This window comes from Hylobates moloch, unplaced genomic scaffold (assembly GCF_009828535.3).
Source record: "Hylobates moloch isolate HMO894 unplaced genomic scaffold, HMol_V3 SCAFFOLD_11, whole genome shotgun sequence".
Lineage (NCBI taxonomy): Eukaryota > Metazoa > Chordata > Mammalia > Primates > Hylobatidae > Hylobates > Hylobates moloch.
In genome coordinates this window covers 30,197,942-30,225,642 of record NW_026652286.1, presented here as the reverse complement: position 1 = coordinate 30,225,642, position 27,701 = coordinate 30,197,942, and the positions used below count along the sequence as shown (strand labels likewise).

Sequence of the window (27,701 nt, the reverse complement as noted above, 5' to 3'; positions counted from 1 at the left end):
CTGCTCTTGGATAAAATTCTATTATTCATTCCGTTGTAAGGTGGGCTCCCCGCCCTTAATTCCTCTTTTGTGTAAACCCAGGCTTTTTTGTGGGTCAGGTTTTCTTAAGGCAGGAACCTTTTCTATGTCGTTCTGTGAGCTAATATACACCATGGGCAAGGTTTAAAATAATGAACCTATTCTGTCTTTCTGTGAGTTTATATATACCATGGGTAAGGTTTAAAACAATGGCAATGACATTTTTAAACAAATCTATATACCTCCTAGGTTATGTGAAATGAGACTTTAAAAGATAATCACCTAGTTTCAGTGAAGTAGGGACACCAAGTGATCTGTGAAATAAAGCCTTATTAAGTGAAGACCGGTATACACAGAAATGCACAACTGACTGATAGCTAGTAATTATTTATAATTCAGGAATTGTGCTTAATAACTTTTTATGCACAAAATGTGGTTATTCTCTAACCCATGAAGACACAGGCTCTCATCTGTAAGGGTACATTTTCTGGAAATCTCCAAAAGAAAGAAAGAAAGGTTTTTTCTCCCTAACTCGTTTCTTTTTCTTTCTTTCTTTTTTTTTTCTTTTTTCTTTTTTTTTTTTTTTTTGTTTTTTGAGACAGAGTCTTGCTCTGTTACCCAGGCTGGAGTGCAGTGGCGCCATCTTGGCTCACTGCAAGCTCCTCCTCCTGGATTCACACCATTCTCCTGCCTCAGCCTCCTGAGTAGCTGGGACTACAGGCACCCGCCACCACGCCCGGCTAATTTTTTTCTTTTTTTGTATTTTTAGTGGAGACGGGGTTTCACCGTGTTAGCCAGGATGGTCTCAATCTCCTGACCTCGTGATCCACCCGCCTCGGCCTCCCAAAGTGCTGGGATTACAGGCATGAGCCACTTTTTTTTTTTTTTTTTTGAGATGAAGTCTCACTCTGTCACCCAAGCTGGAGTACAGTGGCACGATCTTGGCTCACTGCAACCTCCACCTGCCGGGTTCAAGCGATTGTCCTGCCTCAGCCTCCTGAGTAGCTGGGACTACAGGTGCACGCCAACATGCCTGGCTAATTTTTGTATTTTTAGTAGAGATGGGGTTTCACTATGTTGGTCAGGCTGGTCTCAAACTCCTGACCTTGTGATCCACCCGCCTTGGCCTCCCAAAGTGCTGGGATTACAGTCATAAGCCATTGCGCTCCGCCCCCCTAATTTGTTTCTATAATTAATGCCAGTATTTCCTTTTTGTGGCATAGTAATAAATCTCTCTTATTAACATGAAAGATTCAAACAATTTGATAAAAACAATTATATGCTAACACATTAAAAAACCATTTTGGGCTCTTTTGGCGTAATTGGAAAATGTAATTTATGACATACACACGGTAAGTATATTTAATTACAAAACTGTCCAACCACAAAAGTGGCTGTTGTTTGTGGTGGTGCAAGTCTACCTGTCACTGGAGGGGTCTGAGGAGAGGCTGGGATTTCTAGAGAGGTTTTCTGAACTGAGCAACAGCTTGGTTCCTCCCAGCTCTGGGCCCCCATGAGTCTTAGAAGGTCTTAGATTTTCCTGGGCTCTTCACACTACTGTCACATATTGACATCCCTGAGGAAATACTCTGCTTTCCCAGTGAGAAACCACTGGGGATGGGCAGTGTTGCCATATATAGCTGCACAGGTTGTGCACTGCACAACTTGGGAGGGCACCATTCACACAGACTATTTCAAGATAGCCAGAGTTTGGACTCTGACATCGTCCCCAGCCCAAGCTATATCCTTGTCCTCTCGGTCCCTTTTCTGCAGAGCTTCTTATCCTGGCTCCCACATGACCAATGTTAATGATTCTGAGGAACATTTCCGAAGAACGAGGTAGCTTCAGGATTTTACCACAACTTCATGGACATCACTAGGCATAGCCGCATCGAGTTATTCCCAATGCCCATTCTCCTCTTTGCACAGAGAATTTCTAGCAGTGCATATATAGCTGTCAAGAATAAAGACCAAGCTCTTTCTAGACTCTCTAGATATGGCCATTTGGCCAATTTCTCACCAATGGGATGCGAGAGGCTATGTGCAAATTAGGTATTATGATTTTAAAAGGAAAATGCGTTCCCCCCTCTTGCCCCTTCTTCTGGCTAGTTTAAATGTAAATATAGTGGCAGTTTCAATAGCCACCATGGCTATTGAGACAAAAGTCACAAAAGAAGGCTGGCAGAGCAACACGACAGAAGAAGCCAGGTCTCTGATCATTGAGTAGCTCCTGTGTCAGCCCTGACTCTATCTGAAGAATAAACAAACTTCTATCCCATTTAAACTACTCTCAAACAGGATGTCTCTCTAGTCTGATAGCTGAACCAAAATCCTAGTGAAGACCCTGGGACTTGGACAACTCTCATCATCACCTTCTTCAAAGGGGCCCTCAATACTCCCTGGCTTTGAACATCTTTCCAAGAAACTCTAAGAAGGAAATCACAGAAGGCAGGACCAAGAGCCTAGACTTAAGTGACCCAACAGACCAAATAGGTCACTCTCATTAGTGAGCAAGACTTAAGAGTTCAAACAGAACTTAGAGCAGTGGTCCTCAACCTTTTTGGCACCAGCGACTGGTTTCATGGAAGACAATTTTTCCATGGACCTGGGGGAGAGGGATGGTTTCAGGATTAAACTATTCCACTTCAGATCATCAGACATTAGATTCTTATAAGGAAAACACAACCTAGACTCTTGCCTGCACAGTTCACAATAGGGTTGCACTCCTATGAGAGTCTAATGTAGCCGCTGATCTGACAGGAGGCAGAGCTCAGGTAGTAATGCTTGCTCCCACTGCTTACCTCCTGATGTGTGGCTCAGTTCCTAACAGGCCATGGACCAATACCCCATCTTAGAGGGGACCCTGTCTTAGAGGCTATCTAGACTTTGTATGTCAAGCACATTCTTTTTTTCACACCCAAAGAAGACTGTCTGGTAGGAGAACTCTGGAACAGCCATGTAGAGAGGATTCCAAGGTTGCATTTACCCTTGGTCAGAAAGAGTGCTATGATCAATTGGTGATGTCTACCACTTTCAAGCCAAGGGCTGAGCAGTTGGCTTTTCAGACCTAGTCCAAGGCAGAACCAGAGCCAGAGCTACTCTATCTCCCAAGTTCAGCCCAAGACATTTTCCACTATCCCACACTGCCTTGTCAGTGGTTACTGTTTTAAAACATTGTTAATGGGCAACAAAAAATAAATTCAGCAGAATTATTCTTGAGTGTCCATGAGGATGAATAACACTCGTGGACATTATTCCTAATAATGGTTCTTATGGCAAAGTGAAAAAATAATCATCCAAGTACCTGTATTGCTCCTCTCAAGTTAATTCCAGTTTCAATGGCCACATAGTAGGATGCTTGCAGAAATGTCCTTTGCAGTAGGAGGGCAAGGAACAGAAGCACGGCTAAGACGTAGGCATTGGCAAGGAACTCTTGGGATGAGACAAAGTAAACTCCGAGAAATTGTGTCTGTTGGAAAGAGAAGTTCAGAGGTGACTGTCATTGCCAGCAAAGTGACCACCATAGAACACATCACTGTGCCATAATGGGCCACGGCCATGATTATTACAAGACCCTCCGGGCTTGCAAAGGCTTGTGCAATTGTTTATGAGTGAAAAATCAGACTGATAAATCCAACTAAACGTTCTTCTAACTACAGGGAAGGTTGCTTACACCCTGTTCATCTTTCCACTTGGGGGAACAGAATAGGGCCCAATTACAACTGCAGGCCCATAAATATGACTCTTAGCATTGTGGCCACAGACCCAGGGCAGAGCATTCCGAATGGGGCAAGAATAAATACAGCAGCTAAAACCTGAGCTGGTACAACAAGTCTCACGGTGCATGTTCTCTGCTACAGAAATGGAATCAGCAACTCCCTTGTTCCAAACTCACCAACAGCCTGTAATGTAGCAATTACTGAGCAGAAAAGGCCAGTGGAAAACATGGCACCATAGAGCTCTTGGGAGAGAATCAGAGCTCATCACTTACAAGAGACTGAAAAGATTTCAGACCCAAGCCCGCCAGCCTCATGGGCTCCCAGGGCCTCCTGTTAAATTTAAGGTTCTCTTGTGTACTTCCAGCAAGATCTCAGATGGCAACCAGTGAAGAAAAACAAACATTTTAACTTTGTTGCTAAAGATACCAGGGAACAACAGTGTGTCTATTTCCAAATTAAGCATCAATAACTCCCAGGAAAACTTTGATCTTGATAAATCCATTGCTCCCCAGCAGAGCCACATCAATATTTCCACGAAGACAGATCTCTGCTCTTTCTCAGACACTGCCCTGGACTGTGCATGCTGTTTGGCAGGGTTTGGGAGCTGCTGCAGGGTAAAGAGGGATGGGAACAAAGTCATGAGAAGGAGTTTGAGGGCACATCCACAACCAGAATCAGGCAGAGAGGGCCCAGGCTCTCACTGGAGGCCTTTCCCTAGAGTCAGGAATTCCTGGATCTTGGATCAGAGCTTCCTGATGGTGGCCTCTCAGTTTAACAGAGGTTCTCTAAGCCAGCCCTCACTGCTGCCTGGAGCTGTCTGGTCCTGCTCACCACTGTCTCTCCCATGCTGTGTGCGACAGGGGTCTGTATCTGTTGGGGGCAGCAGGAAGCAGCCACAGGGAGACCACTGAGGGATGCGTGCAAGACTCTAAGAGAAAGGCCCTACCGAGGCTCTCTGTCCCATCTGCCAGTGTACCAGAGGGAGAGGCAGAGGGAGGAGGTCGAAGGTAGAAGGGCAGAGGTGGGCTGGAAGCAGAAAAATGAGCCTTAAAATTAGGCTGCAGGGAGAGACCTGAACTTCCAGGGGAGGAAGGGGCAGGAGACAATATTTATCAGGTGCAAAACTGTATCCTCACAATACCCTAATGAGGAGGGTACCATTATTAGCCCCATTTCATACAGGAAAAAAGGAGTTTCAGTAGGGTTAGTGGCTGGCCCAAGGTCACATGCTGGTAAGGGGACAACATGTGAACATGAACCTGAGTGATGTCAAAAACACTACCCCAGACCCACTGTCTAGGCCTCGTCCAGGCCTTTGACCTTAAGCGTCCTAGTGTCAGTTACAGGCTTGTGACTTGTGGGGGATGGAGACATGCCCCCCTGGCTGGTACTGGGTCAGAAATATAGGCATGTGGGTTTAGGAAGACCCGGTCCTGTTTAACATGCCCTGGGATTCTTCTGTCCCACTGTCCTCTGCAGAGACGCAGCTCTGGAGACTGGAGTCCACTATTTTAAAGCAACAACACATCATGAGAATTTATCCCAAAGAAAATAATTTCACATAAGGTAATGGCTGTATGAACACAGACATTTATTTTGGGGCCAGAGCAGGAGGAGAATGCAAAAACCCATATAAATGTCCAACCACAGGGAATGGTTAGGTAATTAAAGTACTCATGGGAACACTATGCATCCAAGACCACTGATTCTCATGGAAGCTCTGGAGAAACATGGACTGCCACACACACGCTGTGTTACAATGAGCAGAAAACACACAGGCTGGAGAATGAGGGCTCGAAAAGCCAGCTGATCATGTTTGCCCGTTAGACTATGGGTGTTACTTAAATATACTCGTCAGTATTTGTGCATGTTTAATAAAACAATAAATTCTGGTTTTGCAGATCTAAAGGCAAAACTTTGACTTTCTCTCTACCCCCCAACAAGCATACCCTAGGGGCAGAAATCTACTTTTGTGGATTGAGAATTTTGTGACCTGTTAAAATAAAAATCTCACTGCAGCTATAAGTCATTGGGTCATTATTAGATCGCTCTTCAAGGAGTTGGTTTAAAAGGGATAGAACCTGGAATAGCTAAGTTTCAGTTAAGAAGTGGGTACCTGGCTAGGCGTGGTGGGTCATGCCTGTAATTCCAGCACTTTGGGAGGCTGAAGTAGGCAGATCACCTGAGGTCGGGAGTTTGAGACCAGCCTGGCCAACATGCTGAAACCCTGTTTCTACTAAAAATACAAAAAAATAGCCGGGCATGGTGATGCATGCCTGTAATCCCAGCTACTTGGGAGGCTGGGCCAGGAGAATTGCTTGAACCCGGGAGGCAGAGGTTGCAGTGAGCTAAGACTGCACCAATGCACTCCAGCCTGGGAGACAGAGTGAGACTCCATCCAAAAAAAAAAAAAGAAGTGGGTACTAGACTAGCCAAGAGGCCTGCTGTGCTGCCCAAGGAAGGCAGGCCCTGGTGGAGTCTACTGAGGTGGAGTCTACTGAGAAGAGGTTCTAGGAAACGGGGAGTGGATATGATAGCACTGGCCAGCACCCTGCAGGTACCATGGCAAGAGAGAAAAGAATAAGGACCTACAATCTGACACTTGGTGGAAGAAAATGCTTTGGAAAATCATAGGCCTTAGTCTTGCATTTTCACAAGCTCTCAGGGAAGGATTGTGTTTGTTTCCGGGGATTTCCCCAGTAGTGCTGAATACCCATTTTTTAAAAGTAATCAAGCCAATGATCTTCAGGCCCCCATGTACTTTCTACAGAAGTTATTACACATTTTGCAGTTGAGGCTTGCAGAATGTGACTGCTGAGGAGGATAAAGAGAGTTAGCTGCAGAGGTAGGACTAGAACCCAGCACTCCTGACTCTATAGTTTGGAGCCCCATTGTCTCTGCCAGGCTGGAGATGTGATTGGAAAGGTCCCCTTCACATGTTGTCTGGTGCTTAAAGGAGAGGGGATCACTTGGGCTCTTGCTTCCTATTTTGGCAGGTGCCAAAAGGTGAGTTGTCCATAGGTCCCAGCCCCGGGAAGCCCTGGGTAAAGAATAAAACTATCTTTGGCCACCCAGAGACCAACACACCTACCCATTCATCCAAGACTGTTTGACATGGTGGTTAAGAGCCTGGACTTAGAGGTCCTGACTCAACATATATTAGCCACTGTATCCTTAGGTAAGTTCCTCAACCTCTCTTAGCTTCAGTTTCCTCGTCTGTAAGATGAGGCTATGAAGGGACTTCAGAGAGTTGTTATGAGAAGTCAATGTAACAGTGCATGTGAAAAAACAGTAAGTGTAAGCACTCAATATATAGTAATTGCTGCATTATTCCTTCTTTGCAGAACCATTTCCCATGCATCTCCTGGGTGTCAGGCAGGGGGCTGAGTGCTGGGCACACAGAGGTCAGGCAATAGGGGACAGAGGATCAAGTCAGGGAAAGAAACAGGGCGCTTTGATAGGATGTTATGTGAGCACAGATAAGGGGCCTCTAATTCAACCGGGTGAAGGCTCCCTGGAGCAGGTGACATTTGAGCAGTGTCTTGATGGCCAAGAAGGAGCTAGTGAATTGAAGGCAGGTACTCCAGGCCAGACCGGCTGCATGGACTTGGTTATGAAGAGGCTAGCGCATGCACCAAAACCACAAAGTCACAGAAACACCAATGCATATACACTCATTAAGTCACTCATAATGATAGCTACAAATATGGCCATCCAAATGGGGGCATAGACACACACACATGCAGAAAAAGACACATCAAAAGACATAGGGACAAACAGAACACACATATAGAACCATAAGCAGTTCTTAGGGGAACTCATTCAGAAACACATACACCCTCCCAAACCTACACATTTTCCTACTGAGACTTAGAGGCTGTTTGAAGCTTTAGCCCTTCGATCAAACCCAGACTGTTCCTTCTTCCTTTGGCTCAACTGATAGCCCAGGGCAGTGCTGGCAGGTTTCAGATACCAGCAGCTGATTATGAATCCAATTCTCTTGTCCTTCAGCCAGATCAGTGGCATCCATGGCAGGTGACAGATTAGGAGTAGGGGTTGGGCTGGAGAGGAGGCTGGAAAGAGCTATAGATCATAGGCAGGGCCCAACCTGAGTCCCAGCTTTCCCTGGGGAGTGGCAGCGGGGTGACAGGAGCATCAAAGATCTGGCAAGTCACAGACACTTTCAGTAACTAAAGAGGACATCAGAAATGTTCGTCCTTGCGGATACCAAGGATAATATGTTTCTTGCCAACTCTGAGTATCTTAGGAAGGAAGAGTGATGATGAACAAACCATAGGTGCCTCGCTGTGCCAACTGCGGCAGGATGGATTCAGGCTGGGCAGAAAAAAGGGCTTCCTCTCCCAGACTGTGAAACACTGCAACATGTAGCTAGGGAGCTTCCTTCTTTGTCATTCATAAAGACCAGAATAGCACTCGGTTCTCTCTGGATTAGAATGGCTTGGGGGCTGGGAGATGAACCAAATGATCTCAGTAAATGATCCCTTTCCCCCATTTTCTGAGCTCAGAAGCCCACATGAGAATTAAGCCACATCCCAGGCAACCACATGATGTAGAGTTCTTTGTTGCGGACACTGGAGACTATATTTACTTTCAACTCTTGTTTCTGTGTCGGAAATTTTCTGATTGTGTTTGGGCTGCAGGGAACAAATATTAAATCTGATAAGGCCCACTGCCACTGAGGCAGGGCCATCTGTCTCAGGGATTTGTGTGCTAAGTAACTGGGACAAGAGCATTCCAATGAGACGGTAATAAACCCCAGGGTTTGTGTATAAACAAAGAGAAAAAAATGGCAATGATAACGTTCAGATGAACTAAAATTCTAAGTGCTCTCGCCATCTCTTTGGCACGTCCTGCCTCGGAGCTCTCTCCTTAGCAGAATCCCACAAGGGTTTTGGGAAACACAGGAAGAAGAGAGTGGTGTGGACACTCTGATAAGGGCTCTGGCCTGTGTCATTTCCCCCTAATATTAACAACTGGCTCCATGCTGCTTCAGGATTGCCAATGGGGGGTATTCTGGGGTAGCCTATGGTCAGGCTAGAGCTGAAGGTGACACTCCTGTAGACAAGAGAAGCAGCCGCTTCCCCTCTCTTTTATGGGCCAGGTAAAGTAGAGAGGCTCAAAAAGCCAGATATGGCTTCAAAAGCCATCAAAGTTTAAATAAGTAAAAGTGGTCCTTGCATTCTTGGTTGAGCAAGAAATCTTCCCATGGCAGCCTGGCAAATTCCTACTCATCTGTCAAGACCCCTTTCAAACATCCCCTCCTCTATGAAGCTGTTCATGACTACTGGCTAAGTTAAGCACTATCTTTTCCCACAATTCCCTGAATATACCTCCTAAGAGTCATATGTAACACATAGCATAAAAGTATTTTATTTCGATTTCTCTCCTCACCATTGGATTTCATAATCCGTGGAGACAGAGGTGATGGCTTGATAATAATAGTCAATTTAGCTTCCTGGTTGTAAATGCCCGGACTGTGGAGTGAGAGTCTTATATTCAAATTCTGCCTCTGTTACTAACTAGCTGAGAGACCCTGGGGAAAATTACTTAAACTTTCTGAGCCTCAACTTTCTCATCTGTAAAATGGGGATAAGAATACCTATCATCTCATAAACTGTACAGTATTTGAGGTATACCACAGGAAAGACGTTGCAAAATATACTCACACCAAAGGATAGTTTTAGGGATTAAATAACACATGGATAACTCATGCACACAGCCAGACATGTATTATGTGGTCAATAAGTGGCTGTTAATACTGTTAATCATCCTCGTCATAACTATTGCTTTCATATTCCCACAGCCCAACCCAGGCCTGGCACATAGCAGTGTTCAATAAAAGTTTGCTGCATAAATCAGACTCGACGTATCTCATATCTGTGGCCAAAACTGTTCAGCTGACTAATTATATCTCCAGAAAAATGAACATAAACCTCCTGAGGATTAACTGCTAGCTGCGATTTTGGAGCTCATGAGATGAGCAAATGTTACGCAAAGGGTGTCATAAATTATTAAAAACCCTAATTCCCCATTCTCTGCATTATTTTAAGACTGTCTGTGGTTAAAATGTTATAATGACATCCTCACTTGGAAACTAAAACTCTGAAACTTATTAGGGGTGAAAAGGTTTTCATTTTGTGGCCATTTAAACCTAAACGGCTGCAAGGAAACAGACAACAGAGCACAGTCTGCCCAGCCCCCGAAGTGGATGCTACGCCCCACGCAGGGAAAATAACCCCGGGGAAAGGTTTTCTAGCTCCAACAAATTTCAGTTTGTAGAATCGTTACAACTGCAAAGGTCATTGGATATAACCTAGTCTAATAAGTTTCCAGTGTTTTTTAAGCCATGGAAACTTTTCTTAAAAAAGAAATTTTAATGGAAAAGTCCAACATAATAAAACTACAGGCAGGTCTGAATGAAATTTGGAGAGGGGAGAGACAAAGCTCCACTCATGAGTGTTTCCCGCTTCTCTCTCCTCTGACAGCAGCTCCCAAGATGCCCCTGCAGAAAGCTCAAGTGCCAGCATTTACAGGACTGAAGAAGACAGATCTTGAAAACTTTTAAATAGTTTACTAAGATGACATGAACTGAAGGCCAACAAATCCGAGTCACAGAAGCTCCAGACACTGGACAAACAAAAGCACTTCCTGCAGTTTTCAGACTGACCTAACTACCGGTAGAGGTATTATGGTAGTGATGGTGAGGAGAGTAGGACACTGTTGGGGCATAGGCTCGCCCCCTGGCATTTCTGTTGACCAGAGGCAGAGTATTCTGTGGTGGGGATACTGCTATGGGCTTTGTGCATGTGTGAGGAGCCACTTCAGTGTGGCCATGGCTCACACACATTGGCTGGCTGCACTCTCAGAAACAACTGAAAACCATCTAGAGGGTGCCTTACCCTACCCCTGGGGCTGCCTACCTTGGGCTGGAAGACGTCGTTCTCCTTCCCAAGGTGGTCCACGATCCCGAAGATGCACAGTGGCCCGGCGAAGCCCAGCAGGTCGGCCAAGATGCGGAAAGTGCTGCTGAGGACCAGGCGCCTCCCGAAGGCATGGCTGAGTGCCTGCCAGATGGCCCGGGCACCTTGAGTGCCCTGCACGTCCTTCCGCTGCCCAGAGAGACCATGGCCAGGTCAGAGTGGCTGAAGGCTCATTCACGGCTGGGCCTAGCCTCCCAGGATGCCCCTAGCTCCTGTTGCCTGGGGAAACCCAGTGGTCACATCCTCTGCAAATAGGTGAACTCCAGGAAGAGATCGTGGAATCACCAAGTGCACTATTGGGAGGGCCCTATCAACGCCAACATGGTCTAGATGGGGAAACTGAGGCCAGATGATTGCTCAAGGTCACACAGCTGGTCAGGGACTATGTGATGAGCACAGCATTGGAATGAGGAAGTGGCCATGTGCCCCATTCACTCATTACCACCTGCCACTGTGTCTGCCTCAGCAACTGCCCTGGTGCGAGGGCAGAGGCAGTGAAGGAGCACTGGACTGGGAGTCAGGAGACTGGCTCTGCTGCCTGCCAGCTGTGGGCCAGCTCTGGGCAGGTCACAGCCTTTCTCAGGGCCTCAATTTGCTCCTCAGTGATATGGGGAGATTCCGACCTGGCTCAACTCATAGAGTTACCATAAGGATCAGGCCACTAACACCCCTGCTCTCCAAATCAAGTGAACACTCCAACCTTTATAGTCAGTAAGCTCCAGAGGAAAGAGCAGAGGTATGTGAGAGTCCAGTGGGGTCACTTCCCTTCTCAGAGCCGCAGTTTCCCCATCTGGATAAGGCCATTGGACTAGATGACCTAAATGGTAAGGGCCATGCCAACTGTGCCTGTCCTATGAATCCTCAGCCCTGCACCTGTCCTTGGTTCACTGTGTAACTTAAGGCGAGCTTCTTCCCCTCACCAGCCTCAGTTTCCCCTCTTGTCCCACCAGGATTTTGACCTAATGCCCTTTGAGGTCCCTCTCTGTGACCCTAAACCAGAAGGCAGGGAATAGATGGTGTGGCCATGCCCCCACTGACCACCTGGGCGTCAAAGGCCTCGCAGAGCCGTTGGTAGTTGGTGAGGGCCCTCATGGCGATGGGCAGCTTCCCGATGGCTCGCAAGTCGATGGGCTTCTTGTGGGCAGTCTTGATGAAGGCATTCATCCACCAGTAGGTGCCTTTGGATAGCAGATTCACGAAGGGCTGCAGAAAGCGCACCCCCAAGTCTTGCAGGTCCTCGGGCGGCTTCACCTCCCTCGGTGTCTTGAAGAAGATGTATCTCTGTGGGGCACATGGGCCATGGGGGACGGGTAAGTCCAACTTCTCACCACTCCCTCCCTTGCCCCAGCAAGAATCTGGGGTTGTGATATTCCACACTTGATCTCTAACAGATGGGGCCATCTTTCACCTGTAATTATTACCAGGAAAAGGATTCCCCAACACTTCTTGGCCACCAATGTCAGGGCCTCCTGACTTTTAACTGCTCATTGAGGTCGACTTTGAACCCCACATGGCTAGGCTGGTTTGGGTTTAGGTTGGGTTGGGGAGGAGCAGGAATCTCTCATATACTATCTTCTCCGCAGATCTAAGGATACTACCATGTTTCATATACAGTTCACAGAACTCCAAGTCATGTAGACCTGGTTTTGAATCCCGCCTCCTCCACCTACAAGCAAGGTGTTTCTAGACAAGCCTCATCTAAAATGTTTCCTCATCTATAAAGGGGATGGTGCTTGCATCACAGGGCTCCTGTGAGTGTCACTGGAGGGGGGGACACATAAGGAGCTTTGTGCCCTACAGATCACCAACTAAAAGCAGAAGAGTCAGAGAAATGCAGGCAGTCCAAGTTCGAAAGGGCTATAGCTCTCACTGCTGGCTGGAAGGCAGGGAAAGGGTTTTCTCACTCATTGCTGGCAGATTAGTCTTTCTGGAAGGCAATATGTAACACTGATTAAAATCTAAAATACACAGACCCTTTGACCCAGCAATGCCGTTCCTTGGACTCCCTCCCATAGAAATAAAAGCAGCAATACATAAATATATAAGTATGCTCAATACACCATTATTCATGAAGGCAAGAACTTGGCAACAAAGTAAATGCCCATCCTTAGAGAAATAGCTGGATACATTATGGCTCATCCATACGATGGAATATTATGCAGCCATTAAGAAAATGGAATTAGCCATATCAGATGGCTTGGAGGGAGTCCCAAGAGATATTTGTTGGGTGAGAAAGGCACAGTGCAGAAAACAGTGCATAATATGGTCTCATTCTTACAAGATAAATACCAAGGGGGAAACCTACATATTCACTTGTGTTGAGAGGAAAAAACCTGAATCGGTATTTATTTAGATAGATGCATATGGTATTACACTAATAAAAACAAAGCATGAGAAAGACAAACGAGTTCATTAGTCTGGGCTGCCTGGGGAGGTAGGGGCAGGGGAAGGGGAAGGTTGGAGTCTGGTGTGAGGAAGACAGAGGGAGGCGGGAGCAAACAGAAAGGAAAACAAAACACTTACTCATTCATTTATGCGTGTGACGATATGAATACATTAAAGCAAAGACAAGTCCCCCACCCCCAAAGAAAGAAAGTAGGAGAGGCCAGTGCCTGATGCTTATCTTCCCTTTCTATGGAAAGTCATCTGCCAACCTCAGCGAACACACCTGTCACCTCCCTCTCCCTCTGGGAGCCTGGTGTAGAGTGCACATGGGCCAGAGGCAGTGTCTCTCCTGAAACTTCCCCCATGGCCCCACTCCCCTTTACGGGGGCAGGTAAAACAAGCTGACCCCTTCTCAGTTTGGCTGAGAAGCAGGGTGGGGGCCCGAACCCAGGGCAGGACAGAGGCCAGAGCCTCTGCTCCTCACCCCACCCTGGCCCAGGTGGCCTGCTTACCCTCACCCTGATGACATTGACCTCCACGAGGAGCAGCATCCCATAGAGGATCACCAGCAGCCCTGTGAGGCAGAAGCGTAGCTGCGAGAAGCCGATGGCGTGGTCCGAGAACTTGACAAACTTGATGGTCTTGGTGATGAAGGCCAGGGTCCAATACACCAGTAGGGCTGCCGAAGAGAGATGGAAGATTGCAGAGAAGTGTGTGCATCATGTGTGTACACTCATATAATGTGTGCAAATATGTGGCAGAGAAGGAGACAGAATGAGCGTGCCTGGGTGTGTACATTTCCGAGTAAGGGGATGTGCACGTGTGAATACATCAGAGTGCGTGACTCTAAGATGACGCACATATGTCTTAACATTCATGAAAAACACCAATAATCTCATAAATCAAACTGGTCAGACAAATGTCCCTTAACAATAAACGATCATGGGAAGAATAGGAAATTTATTTATTGAATTTAACTAAGTTACAGGCACTGTGCCAAGTAAGCACTTTAAACACATGATCTCATCTATTCCTCACCATAACTTTTCAAAGAAAGCACACTGCTGTCACCCCCAATTTCTCAGACAAAGGAAATGAGGCTCAGAAAGATTAGGTAACTGATCCAAGGCCACACACCCATTAACTAGCAGAGCTGGGCTGGCCTGACGCTGGAGCCCATGCATGCAAGCTCCGTGCTATAATGACTTCCTTGTGGAATTTCCAAGTGAAGGAAATTTTAAAGGTCATTCAATCCAGCCTTTCATTTTACAGATGAGGAAACTGAGGCCCAGAGATAGGATGTGACCTTGCCCAAGTGCACTGGCAGCTAGGGGCAGAGAGAGGGTGAAAGACTGGGTCCCTGTCCTCAGAGTTCAGAGCCCACCACAGCATGATGATGGAGCAGCGACGTGGGGGATACAGAAAAAGCCAGCCACAGTTCCGTGAGGCAGCGTTATACAGGGGTTAGTGGTGGTGGCCCTGCAGCCAGATACACCTGGGCTCAGAGCCTGTGACATAATGGCTGTGTGACCTTGGATTAGTCACTTAGCCCTCCAGAGCTTAGTTTCCTCATCCATTAAGTGGGAATCATAATAGTGCTACCTAGAAGGTTCTTGTGAGAAATGTATGGAAAGCATTTAGTGCAGTGAGCCTCACACGCAGCGGGTGCTCTTTGGACATTAGCTGTTATATTTTTATTATCTTCAGATTTAAGACCTGGGGCAGGTAAACCTCAGAAACCATCAGTAGATTCTATCCTAAATTCTCGCACACACACCCACTTCAATCTGCCAATAAATCACTGTCAGCTTCCAACAACCAAAACCAGCAATAACCTGTGAAGTCCCCCTTTGAGGGTGGGGGAGATTTTAGCACTGGCAGCTCCTTCCCTCCTCCCTCATAGACCAGATGCAAATAAGGTCAGCCTCATGCCACAGAGCCCCTCTCCAGAGGACCCGAGTGAGGGAGAGAGACTTTCATCCTGCCCTCTATCCCTACGTGGGCCTGGGCATGGATGCCAGAGCATCTCTTGGGGACAAATCTGGGATCTGTCCTGCCTGGCTCAGGATTATGAAACAGGTTGAGATGTTGGGCCTCACCATGCGCCCAGGGCTGGCTGAGCTCACCCAGGGGGATCAATGCCATCCACCTTGGGTCCCTGAATGAGGACATTAGGATGGGGGACAGAAGCATCTGCCTTCTGGTCTCATGCCTCAGGACTGGAATAATGTCCCCCAGCTCAGGCTGGTCTCTAGGTCTCCAGGAATTCCATAGCTGAAGGCTGTCCCCCTGCCTCCACTCCACTCTGCCGCACAGATTCTATCCCAGGCATCAGAAGCCCTTTAGCCCTTAGTGAGAGCTGCCCACTGGAGCTGAGACTTGAAAATATGCCTCATGCTTATCTTGTCCCTAACACTTAACAGATATGGTCTGATTTGCTCTTCATTACAACCCTATGACTTAGGCAGGGACTTACTCTTCCTGCCCAGGTGGGGAATCGGGGGCTCAGAGAGCTTGGATGTCTTGTGCAAGGTCACACAGGGAATTAGCAGTGGACCCAGGACTAGGCCCAGAGGTTTTTTGCACAGTCCTGTCCTGCAGCGCTGAGTGCTCAGCCTGTTGCCAGACATAGCAGCATTCAGCAAAAGCTGAATGCCTGATGACAGAAGAGGGAAAAGGAAGGAAAGAGGCATAACATGGGGGCTGCTGGTGAGCTCCCATTACTCCTCCTTCTCCCTCCATTCTTCTCCCTCGCCCCACACCTCTCCCATTAACAAATGCTGTGTATTTCACCTCCTAAATATCTTGAATCTATCTACTTCTCTCCATCCCTGTAGTACCACCTAAGTCCAGGCATCATTACGTGTCCTCTGGATTCCCGCTCCACCCTGAGAGCCTTCTCATTGGTTCCCGCACTTCCTCCCCATCTTGTTCTCCTCCAAGCTGGTCTCCATAAAGCAATTATTATGATTATATTGAAAACTCCTCAATGCACCCATGTTCATAGCAGTGCTATTTACAAGAGTCAAGAGGTGGAAGCAACCCATTGACAGATGAATAGATAAACGAAATGTGGCATATCCATACAGTGGAATATTAGCCTTAAAAAGGAAGGAAATTTCAATACATGCTACAACATGGATGAACCTTGAGGATATTATGCTCAGTGAAATATGCAAGTCATGAAAAGACAAATAGGCCGGGCATGGTGGCTCTCGCCTGTAATCCCAGCACTTTGAGAGGCCGAGGTGGGCGGATCACAAGATCAGGAGTTTGAGACCAGCCTAGCCAATATCATGAAACCCCGTCTCTGCTAAAAATACAAAAATTAGCCAGGCATGGTGGCGGGCGCCTGTAGTCCCAGCTATTCAGGAGGCTGAGGCAGGAGAATCACTTGAACCAGAGAAGCAGAGGTTGCAGTGAGCCGAGATCACGCCACTGCACTCCAACCTGGGCAACAGAGCGAGACTCCATCTCAAAAAAAAAAAAAAAAAACAACAAATAGTGTATGATGCCGCTTAGATGAGGTACCTAGAGTGCTCAGATTCATAGACAGAAGGTAGAATGGTGGTTGCCAGGGGCTGTAAGGAGGGAGAAATGGGGAGTTATCATTTAATGAGTACAGAGTTTCAACTTGGGAAGATGAAAAAGTTCTGGAGATGGATAGTGGTGATGGCTACACAGCACTGTGAATATACATTTTTTTTCGTTTTTTGAGACAGGGTCTCACTCTGTTGTCCAGGCTGGAGTGCAGTGGCACAATCTTGGATGGAGTGCAGTGGCACAATCTTGGCTCACTGTAGCCTCCACTTTCCAGGCTCAACTGATCCTCTCTCCTCAGCCTCCCATGATCCTCTCACCTCAGCTTCCCAAGTAGCTGGGACTACAGGTGTACATTACCACGCCCAGCTAATTTTTATGTTTTTTGTAGAGATGGGGTTTTGCCATGTTGGCCAGGCTGGTCTCGAACTTCTGAGCTCAAGCAATTCACCTGCCTTGGCCTGCCAAGGTGCTGGGATTACAGGCATGAGCCACCATGCCCGGCTGTGAATATACTTAATGCCACAGAACACTATACTTAAAAATGGTTAAGATGATAAATTTTATGTTAAACATGTTAAACCACACGCACACACAAACACACACACACACACAACTTCCCATTGCTGTTGGGATAAAGGCCAACATCTGTGGTATGACCTTCCAGCTGGGTGCGGTGGCTCACGGCTGTAATCCCAACACTTTGGGAAGTTGAGACTTGACCACTTAAGGCCAGGAGTTCAAGACCAGCCTGGTCAACAGGGTGAAATCCCAACTCTTCTAAAAATACAAAAAATTATCTGAGTGTGGTGGTACACGTCTGTATTCCCAGCTACTCAGCAGGCTGAGGCACAAGAATCCGCTTGAACCCAGGAGGTGGAGGTTGTAGTGACCCAAGGTGGTGCCACCGCACTCCAGCCTGGGCACAAGCAAACAAAACCCAAAGTCCAGCTCCCCTCCACTTTGCACCCACGCCACTCTTCTTCTTCTGAATTTTCTAATGTGTTTTGTTCCTTCTGCCTTGGGGCCTTTGCACATGCTGTTCCCTCTGCCTGAAGCACTCTTTCCTCCCTTCTCCCGGTTAGTTCCTTCAGTTCTCAGCTCAAATATGACTTTTTCAGAGAACATTTCCTTGGCCTCATCTGGGTTCCAGGATCATGGTTCCTTCATGGGACAATGTAAGCTGCATCACAGGTCCCCTTTCTGTGGGACTCCATACCTAGGCCAGACATCAGCCTCCTTGGAGGGCTGGCCATTCTCCCAATACCCATTGCCCTCTGTCCCTGCAGCTCACAGGCACGTCCCCTCCACTTTTCCCTGTTCTAGAATTTTTGGCTCTGTGGAGCCTCCTTTCAAGGGGAGATAACTCCAACAAAGGGAATGGAAGGAGTTAGTCTTTGTTGCTTAGAAAAGGACAAATCCATCCATGGGTGATAACTTGTGCTTTAAAGAGAGAACATTATGTGTTTGCTGGAGAATGAGAAAATGAACTCCTCAGATGTCCAGACAGGGTGTTTCCAGAGGACACTGGTCAGCCAGGCCCTGGTGGTTAATGAAGGGTTCTCTACAGACAAGGAGCTGCTTCAGAAATGGAAGCACGGTGGCTCTCTGAAGCCTGTATTTAACATCTCCCCTCTCAACCTGCTTCCCCCAGCTCCCATTCATACTCATGTGGGGACCTCTGGGCTAGGGGTAGGGGGATCACCTGGATAATCCTAATGGAGCTCAGATCCCACCTTCTACAGAAAGGCAGACCTGTGATTAGTGCAAGAAACACCCTGTACTCCCTGACAACACCACGATGTCACTGGCTTAGCACAGAGTGTGCCAGACTCCAAATGTCAATTCGATGCCGTGATACCTAAAAATCAGTTTGACTTAACGACATAGTGTGAACACAGTCTAACTGCCAGATGTACAGCCCCAGCCTTAGACACACAGGCTGAACCCCAGCACAGAGGCAGACCTGTGGATTGATACCTTTGCCCCAAGGACGAAGTCTGAGGGCCCTTAGACATGCAGTCTCAGAAATGATAAGGAGATTGCACGGATGCTAGACTCCCGGCTGTGCCCCTTGACGAGCTAGACTAGTGCCAGTTATTTAACCTCTGAGCCTCAGTTTTCTGATATGCAAAGGGAAAATAATAATGGTACCTACCTCATAGAGTTGTTGCAAGGATTAAATGAATTAATATATATCACATAGTAGGATGGGGCCTGGCATACAGTAAGTACAAAGTGAGTATTTACCGTTATTATTTTTAACCTCTCAGTTTCAGGGTCCACACTGGAAAACGGGGGTATTAACAATACCAATAAGGAGGCTGGGGGGATTAGCCTGTGGGACAATGAATGTAAGGAACATGACATGGAGCCTGCCCCATGGCACATACTCAGTAAACACCAACCATCATCCTGTTGCTTCTGCCTGGGACCCCAGTCCTGCAGTATTTAACATCTCAGAAGCTCTAAGTGGGCACTCCTTCCCGAGTCTCTCTAAATGTTAGCAAACCTCAAGCTCTGGTCCCAGAGCCTTTCTCTTCTCTCCCCAGGTGACCTCATCCAGGCTCAAGCTTTCCCCTCCCTCCCTCCCTCTCTTCCTTCCTTCCTTCCTTCTAGATGGAGTCTTGCTCTGTCACCCAGGCTGGACTGCAGTGGCGCGATCTCAGCTCACTACAATCTCCGCTTCCTGGGTTCAAGCGATTCGCCTGCCTCAGTCTCCTGAGTACCTGGGACCACCAGTGCGTGCCACCATGCCCAACTAATTTTTGTATTTTTAGTAGAGGTGGGGGTTTCTCCATGTTGGTCAGGCTGGTTTCAAACTCCTGACCTCGGGCGATCCGCCTGCCTCTGCCTCCCAAAGTACTGGGATTACAGGTGTGAGCCCCAGGCTCAAGCTTTAGATGTCATCTACAAGGCCCACCTCCTGAAAGTGTAGCTCCTATCCTGACCTCCCCATGAAAGCCCAACTTGACACTTGAGTTGGCTGTCTCTGTGACATCTCAAACTTGATATGCCCCCAGTAGAAAACTTGATCCCCACCACAGCCCACCTCCCCCTCCTCTGTCACATCAGTTATTGATGCCACAGTTCACCCAGGCTCTCAGGCCCAGAGTCTGGGGCTCTTGCTCGCTCCTCTCCTGACGCCTGCCCTCACCTCCCACTCTTCCCCTTGCTCATTTGGCTTTGCCCACAGTGACATCTTTGCCAAATCTATCCCTATCAGAGGCCTTTGCACTTGTCACTCCCCTTGCAGGGAACACCTTCCCCCAAATATCTGCACACCCACAGTTACCAAAGCCCTTCCCTGACCATTCTGTATAGATAGCAACATTGTCATTGCCCCTACCCCTTACTCAGCTTGATTTTCTTCATAGCATCCCCACCACCTATTTGTTTGTTTGTTTACTCACTGTCTTTGCCTGTCTATCCTCCTTCACCAGACTGTAAGCTCCATGAAGGCAGGGATTTTTTTCTTTTTCTATTCTGAATCTCTTTTTCTATTCCAGGTACTGTCTAGAGCAGTACCTGGCACATAGTGAGTTCTCAGTAAACATTATCTGAAGAAATGAATGAAGGTACTGCCCCTCCCTCCTACACCTCACCTACCAATTAGCAGCTTGGGGAAGTTGGAAGTCTCGATGTTGTGATAGTAGACCACGGAGGTGACAGCAGCCATGAACGCCATCCCGGCTGGCATGTACAAGTGGAGGTGGCGGGATTCGGTCACCCTGAGATGGGAGAGAGAAACAGACAGGATGGGGATGTGTTAAATACTGCAATAGAGCAGCCCAGGCCTTGAATTCCAAAGGCCGAACACTGAACCTTTATAGCATCACTTTATAGGCTGCAGGGCCCTTTAGTTAATGGGCATATTTGGGGTATGGGCTGAGCAGAGCTGCCAGTACATGGAGTAGAGCTGGGTATATGATCTGGAGGCCTTACTGTGTGCTGACCCCTAAGCGCAAGGGTTGCTGGGGTCTCTTGAACAGTGCAGGGGCCTGTATGCCACAACTCACCCAGTGACAGCCCCATTTAACATGAACAGCATAAGTCAGCACTGGCACCCTCCCCAGGGGCTGTGATAACAAACTGATGAGAGTCAATATTTATGGAGCATTTACTCTGTGCCAGGCACTGTTCTAAGCATGCGATATATGTTAGCCCATTTAATCTTCATTAAACCCCATCAAGTGGGTACTCTTAGTCTCCCATTTTATGGTTGAGGAAACTGAGGCAAGAAGAGGCATTTCCAAGGTCACTGATTTTGTCTCCTCTCTCGGGATGGGGAGTGGGGCAGTCAATACCAGCTCATAGTCTCTTCATCTTAACTCACAGAGGCCTCTAGATGGGTGGACTGTGGCCTGGGGGTAAGACCCAGAGGCAGCCAGAGCCTCCTCCCAGGCCTCAGTCTTCCCTGTGCCTGGTGAGGAGGGTCACCTTAGTTGGTCATGATCATGCCCTTCCACAGCTCCCTCCTGCAGACAGCAAAACCCACTCTGCTCAGCCTGGAACGAAAGGCCCAGGCTATGTGGCCTCCAGCCACTTTACCAGAGCTGCCCAGCCTGCCCTTTCTGCTCCAGCCCTGTGGTACCCACTCCATTCCCAGATGGCCTGCTACAGCCTGCTGCCTCAGTGCTGCTGTTGCCCACCAGGCTACTTCTATCCAGTGTGCCAAGGGTCTCTGCCCTTGAGAAGCTGATGGTATGGAGGGGGCTGCCATGCTCAGAGCTAACTGTTGGAGTCAGCAGGCTAGGGAAGTGATACTGCTGATGGACAGAGACTGAGAGAGCACAAAGGAGGGGGTGGGCAACCAAGGACAGCTTCCCAGAGGAGGTGGCACCAGGCTGGACTTTGAAGGATACCTAAGAGTTCAACAGAGAAGGTGGAAGGACATGAGGAGAGCCATCCTGTGACCTCAGGGGGTCTGGTGGGACTGAGGTGCAAGTGTAGAGGCAATGTGGGCTGTATCTTCCCCTTATTCTGTGCCAGGAGGACCACAGGTTTGCTCCAGCAGCAATGTACCCAGCCCCAGGGAACGGATGGCGACTGGTTTAAGCAGCCGTGCAATTCCATACTTCTTTGCCGGTGTTGGTCCACATATTCTGGCCAGTGAGATGTCAAGGAAAGAATGATCTCCGTCATAAAGGAGAGGCATGTCGGGAGCATGCCCTCTCTGCTCATGCTAAGCAATACCCGGAGCTAGGCAGCCACCTTGTGACCATGGGGAAGATAGGCTGACACACACAGAGGATGGTATGGAAAGATGGGAAGAGGCTGGGTCCCTGAAAACATCAATGAGCATCAAACCAACTTGAAAAGGCAAACTCCACATTTCTTTTTTAATGAAATGGTAAATATTGATATTCTTTAGTGGATATTCTCCAAAAAAGTCTTCAAACTAATATAGAAGGTACAAGAGGGACAAGGCCAGAGAGCAGTCATGAATGGCCACACTGGGAACAGCCAACACCCTTCCCAGGGATCTTCAAAACTCTTGCTTCTTTACTCCTTGAAATAATTTTGAAACACCCTCTACTCTCTCACACATTTTTAAGCTGACATCTAAACATGTTTTATTATATGTTGATATAAATGCTTTTTTTTTTGCAATAGGAGGTAGAAATGTTAAAATTTTATAAGACGAAATAAGATGAGGATTAACCATAATTGAACTAAATATTTCATGACATGGCTTCACAGAATAGATTTTAGCTGCTTTGTTAAATAATACACACTCAATTAGTTAAGAAATTAGGTGAAGTTTTATATACAGGCTTTATCCAGTGTATGGTGGTCTGGGAAAATATTGTAATTATTAAAAAATATCTTCTTCACTAACTTACCCTGCTTTGATTGTTCTCAGTTCAGAACATCACACACAGAAATAATACCCAAAGGAAGAGGGGAAGCCCTACAGGTTTAAGATGGCTTAATTAGTCACTAAATGAGGCTCACTCTAAATCAAATCAGGGCTGCCTTAATCAGCACCCCACTCCCACCTGCCCCCTAAATTTCCACACAGCTCTGAAAACCCAGGCTGGATTAGACTGGGGGTATCACAAGGGTCTGTGACTTCTCCTGTCTGTTCTTTTCCTACCCCTCACTCAGGCTTGCCTGCCCTGGGGGTAGGAGCTCACAAAGACCAGAAGACAATTACTCAGCTCGAGCTGATCTGTGCTCTGGGGAGGAGATGGCCCTTTGCACTGAGCTGAAGCAGTGCAGCCACATACAGGAGGGGCTGCTGACAGCCAGCAGGAGGGCGTCCCTGGACTGATTCATTCCAGTTTCCCACATTCTGGGAATACACACTCTGTCCAGTGCTCTGCCACTCCGGGCTCTGCACCTTGTCCATGCTCGAATTTCATCCTCCACAGCCCCATGAAGCAGGCAAGCCAGGGACTATGATGCTTGTTTCACAAGGCCAGAGAGCAGTCATGAATGGCCACACTGGGAACAGCCAACACCCTGCCCAGGGATCTTCAAAACTCTTGCCTCTTTACTCCTTGAAATAATTTTGAAACATCTTATACTTTCTCACACATTTTTAAGTTGGCAACTAAAATGTTTTATCGTATGTTTATAAATGCTTGTGAGGCCCAGAAAGCCTGAATGACTTGTGCAAAGTCCCTTAGCTGGTACACAGCAGCAGTGCTTGCTGAAGACCCAGGTCTTCCTTCTCCAAGGGCGGGGTGTCTTTCTCTGTCACCATCTGGTGAGTATTTCCCATCTGAGGGCTTGCTGTGGCATTTGTGCTACTTTGGAAGGGGTGTAGGGGTGGAGGTGGAGGCGGACTTGTCACCTGCTTGTGTAGCAGTATGCCTTCTGGTCTTCTTGCTGGTCTAGGGACTTTGATAAGCAGGGAGAGCTGCTGCCTCCAAGGCAAGCAGGTATTATAGAGATCACTGCTGAAGCCAGGATGCAGGGACACTGGGGGAGGGAAGGTGGGGAATGGGAGGGAGGATGAGGAGCCTATCCCCTGCCATTCAACTACAGGAGCCAGGCAGTGCTGCAGGAGTGCAGTCTGGGTATAGTCTGATTCCAGCTCGGGGGCGCTGGACCTCAGACACTCAAGCCAAATATCCCTCTCCTCCACCACTCCCTCTCCTGGCAGGCTCTCATCCTTGCTGGTTACTGGATTCTTCCTTAGTGAGATGGCTGCTCCAGCTCCTCTTCTGTCCCCGACTGCTGACACACCATTTCTGTCTGCAGTTATCGCTCACCTAGACTACTGCAGTCTATGCTAAGTGCTGCTTCTATTATACCTCTAGCTTCTCCTTGCCTCCAGCCCGCGCTGAACACCTCCTCAGGTTCTCACCTAAAAGTGTTGTGCTGATGACATCTCTCTTCTGTTCCAAACTGCCGACCAAATCCAACCCAAACCTGCAGTCTGGGATTCACAGTCCTCCTGAGATGCCCCAACCTGGGTTCCCAGCCTCAGCCTCCATTGCTCCCCAGCCTGTGTTTTATGCTCCAGCCCCTGCGCTGCTCCCTAGCCCTACCTGCTTTTTTCTTTGGTGCCTTTTCCCTTCCCTCAGGCACCACCAGTTCTCTTTCTCCTTCCTCCTCTGTGTGTCAGAAGCCTAGTCACCCTTCCAGACTCCGCTCCAAAGCCCTCTCAACCATGGAGCTTGCCCAACTCTGCCTTCCTCTCGCCTCCCAGAGTACTTATTTGTAACGTGGTTTCACTTATTCTCTTAAGGACCCAATAAATGTTTATGGACTGAATAATGTTTATGTTTATCACATGCCTTGCACTGTGAACACAAAGATGAACAAGACTCAGATTCTAACTCTTAGGCCTTTCTGACTCTGAAGACAGTTTTGCAAATAGACATAAATTTTAACATACAGTATGATCTGTGCTGTAGCAGAGGTGTGAGAAGTGTGCTGTGAGGCCCAAAGGGAAGGTGGGCATGGGGAATGAGGCCAGAGATAGGTGGGGCTGACTGTGAAGACCTTGAATGGTGGGCTGAGGATCTGAGACCACATCTTCTTTCTTTTTTTTTTTTTTGAGACGGAGTCTCGCTCTGTCACCCAGGCTGGAGTGCAGTGGCGTGATCTCGGCTCACTGCAAGCTCTGCCTCCCAGGTTCATGCCATTCTCCTACCTCAGCCTCCCAAGTAGCTGGGACTACAGGTGCCCGCCACCCCTCCTGGCTAATTTTTTTGTATTTTTAGTAGAGACGGGGTTTCACCGTGTTAGCCAGGATGGTCTCGATCTCCTGACCACGTGATCCGCCCACCTCGGCCTCCCAAAGGGCTGGGATTACAGGCTTGAGCCACCGCGCCGGGCAGAGACCACATCTTCAAAACAGCTGAGAACCAAGGAAAGGTCTTATGCAAGAGTGGGTGGCATGGTTAGATTTTTTTTTCCGAGAAGGTAACTCCGGCAGGTTGTAGAAGAGGCCTGGCATTTTCCACTGGAGTTGTGGCATTCTAATAGGCTCTAGCATTATTTCACTGGGACTTGGCATGCAGATCCGTGTTCCCTCTACTCTCCCGGACTGATGGCAGGGCCTAGGACTCACTTGTGTCCAGTGCCCATCTCAGAGAGGTTGGCACATAGGAGACATTGAGTTGCTGGATGTCGTAACAAAAGATACGGGCTTGTGCAATGCAGGTGAGCTAGGATCTCCTTGGGCCTTTCAGGAAGTACTCTGGAGCAGATTCACTTTCCTGAGTCCTCAGACAGTCACTCACCCATCAGACAGGATGCCCTCCGCAATCTCACACACCAGGACGAAGAGCAGCATGAAGGTCAGGATCCACCGCAGGTTGTGCCCGGGGAAATGAAGCCATGTGCTGTGGTGGATGTGCACCTTGGAGCTCTGACTGCCCCATCCTGCAGAGAGAGACAGTCAGAGGCAGGATGCCTGCCCACTTGGAGGAGGAGGAGGGTGCATGAACCCCAGAAAGGTGCTTGGGCATTGGGTTCATGGTGAGGGTGACACCTACACATAAGGATCTCCAAGGCTGGTACACAAACTAAACGTCCAACTCATTCAGCCTGGTCCTATGCTGATACCTCCCCCACCACACCTTTTTACTGAGACAGAGTCTTGCTCTGTTGCCTCTGCTGGAGTGCTGTGCCACGATCACGGCTCACTACAGCCTTGATCTCCTAGGCTCAAGTGATCCTCCCGCCTCAGCCTCCTGAGTAGCGGGGACTACAGGCGCACATCACCATGCTCACCTATTTAATTTTTTGTAGAAAGCGGGGGGATCTAGGCCGGGCGCGGTGGCTCACGCCTGTAATCCCAGCACTTTGGGAGGCCGAGGCGGGCGGATCACGAGGTCAGAAGATCGAGACCATCCTGGCTAACACAGTGAAACCCTGTCTCTACTAAAAATACAAAAAATTAGCCGGGTGAGGTGGCGGGCGCCTGTAGTCCCAGATACTCGGGAGGTTGAGGCAGGAGAATGGCGTGAACCCCGGGAGGCGGAGCCTGCAGTGAGCCGAGATCGCGCCACTGCACTCCAGCCTGGGCGACAGCGAGACTCTGTCTCAAAAAAAAAAAAAAAAGAAAAAGTGGGGGGCCTCACTAGGTTGCCCAGGCTGGTCTCAAACTCCTGGACTCAAGCAATCTTCCTGTCACAGCCCACCAAAGTGCTGAGATTACAGACGTGAGCCACTGTGCCCTGCCAAGGTACCCCATTATACACACTAACTTCTTGTGTGACAAGTCGTCAGGTTAATAAATCGTTTGGCTGAGAACAGAAGTGTAAATGCTGTTCTTTTTTGATTTTTGATGCACATATGAGCACATATTTTGTATGTTTTATTTCTATTTCTGTCTAATTGTCTTTGTTAATAACTAGCAACTCTTCTTCTGCAGCAACCTCTTGTAAATCTAATTTTGTGACAATCTTTCCTTTCTTCCCCAAAGCTGTATATGAATTTTAAGATTTGCTTGTTTTCTTAAAGTGAATGAACACGTTTTGGGGATGCAGGGGACACCCTATGAGTTGATAGACTTGACTAGTCTGGAAGAGTCAAGGTCTTGCAGAGAGATGGGGGGGACCTCAGTGGAGAGGCACGCGCGATTGTCCCGGCGGTGGCGCCCAACTTTGCAAGCAAGGGCGCCGGGGTCGCTGCGTCGGCGAGTCGGAGCTACTTTGCGCAGAGCTTGAGAAGTTGCGCTCTGGAAACACATGCCCGGTTGGGGTGGCGGGGGAAGGGAATCCAAGTCCCTAGCTCTCGCCTCTCCTCGCCCAAAGGGGGACCCGGGACTGTCAGAGATCACGGACCACTGCGCGGCTCTGCCCGGTGAAAGCATAGGGGTTCGCAGGGCCTCCATCCCGGACTCCAAAGCACAGGCTTCCCTCCTCCCTAGGCCCAGCTGAAGCTGATAGGGAGGCTGCCTTGGGGGAGGGGTGACCCGGCTCCCTAAGCTGCGCCACGGAGGGTGAGGCCCGACCCCTCTCCACTTTCCCACAGCGTGCTGAGACCTCCTCTTTCCCCTTTCCCCATCCCAGCTTTTGGCCCTGCAGAAGCAAAACTTGGTGATCCCATGGGTCGAAAACGTCCGCTGTGCTTGGCGCGGGATCGGGGTCACCGCGGGAGTGAAGGGATGAGCTGGTGTGCGAGTGCGGGGACCGGCGGGCAGGACACAGGGCAGGGGACCCCGGGAACTAGGCGGACGTTGGCCGCGGGCCGGAAGGGGACGCCGATCGGTGCGGCGCGCAGCGCCTCCTCCTCCCTCCCTGCTCTCCCGTCCCCTCCTCCGCGGCTCGCTGCGCGCACTCACCAATGAAGAGGATGGGGAAGGTGATGAAGAGTAGGAAGACGTGCGGCACGACGTTGAGCGCGTCCACAAAGCAGCCGTTGTTGAGGACGCCCTGGTCCACCCGGTAGGCGGCCGAGTGGTTCTCGCTGCCGCAGAAGGCCAGGGGCATGGCGGCTTGGGCGCGGGCTGGGCTCGGGCTCAGCTGGCTCCGCTGGCTCCGCTGGCTCCGCTGGCTCCGCACGCCTCCCGCGCCTCTGTTCCTCGCGGCTCCGCCGCCCGGCCGGGCCGTCAGGCCCCCGCCCCCCCGGC

The 27,701-nt window shown here is 48.8% G+C and overlaps 1 protein-coding gene across 13 annotated transcripts in view; it reads right to left on the bottom strand.

Annotated features, from left to right (window-relative positions):
* Positions 1–27,607, bottom strand: part of ABCC8 (ATP binding cassette subfamily C member 8) — an 85,451-nt gene extending 57,844 nt beyond the window's left edge. For 8 of the 13 annotated variants that reach the window (XM_032166502.2, XM_032166505.2, XM_032166506.2 and 5 more), the window contains exons 1-7: positions 27,414–27,607; positions 25,366–25,507; positions 20,273–20,394; positions 13,636–13,802; positions 11,777–12,019; positions 10,679–10,867; positions 3,323–3,487 (exon numbers count right to left, since the gene is read on the bottom strand). In XM_032166502.2, coding sequence (XP_032022393.1) covers positions 3,323–3,487; positions 10,679–10,867; positions 11,777–12,019; positions 13,636–13,802; positions 20,273–20,394; positions 25,366–25,507; positions 27,414–27,561 — 1,176 coding nt within the window. In that variant the 5' untranslated portion in view covers positions 27,562–27,607. The remainder of the gene's footprint in view (positions 1–3,322; positions 3,488–10,678; positions 10,868–11,776; positions 12,020–13,635; positions 13,803–20,272; positions 20,395–25,365; positions 25,508–27,413) is intronic. The other 5 variants (XM_032166507.2, XM_032166508.2, XM_058446434.1 and 2 more) reach the window with 1 other exon arrangement.
* Positions 27,608–27,701: the final 94 nt, after the last annotated feature.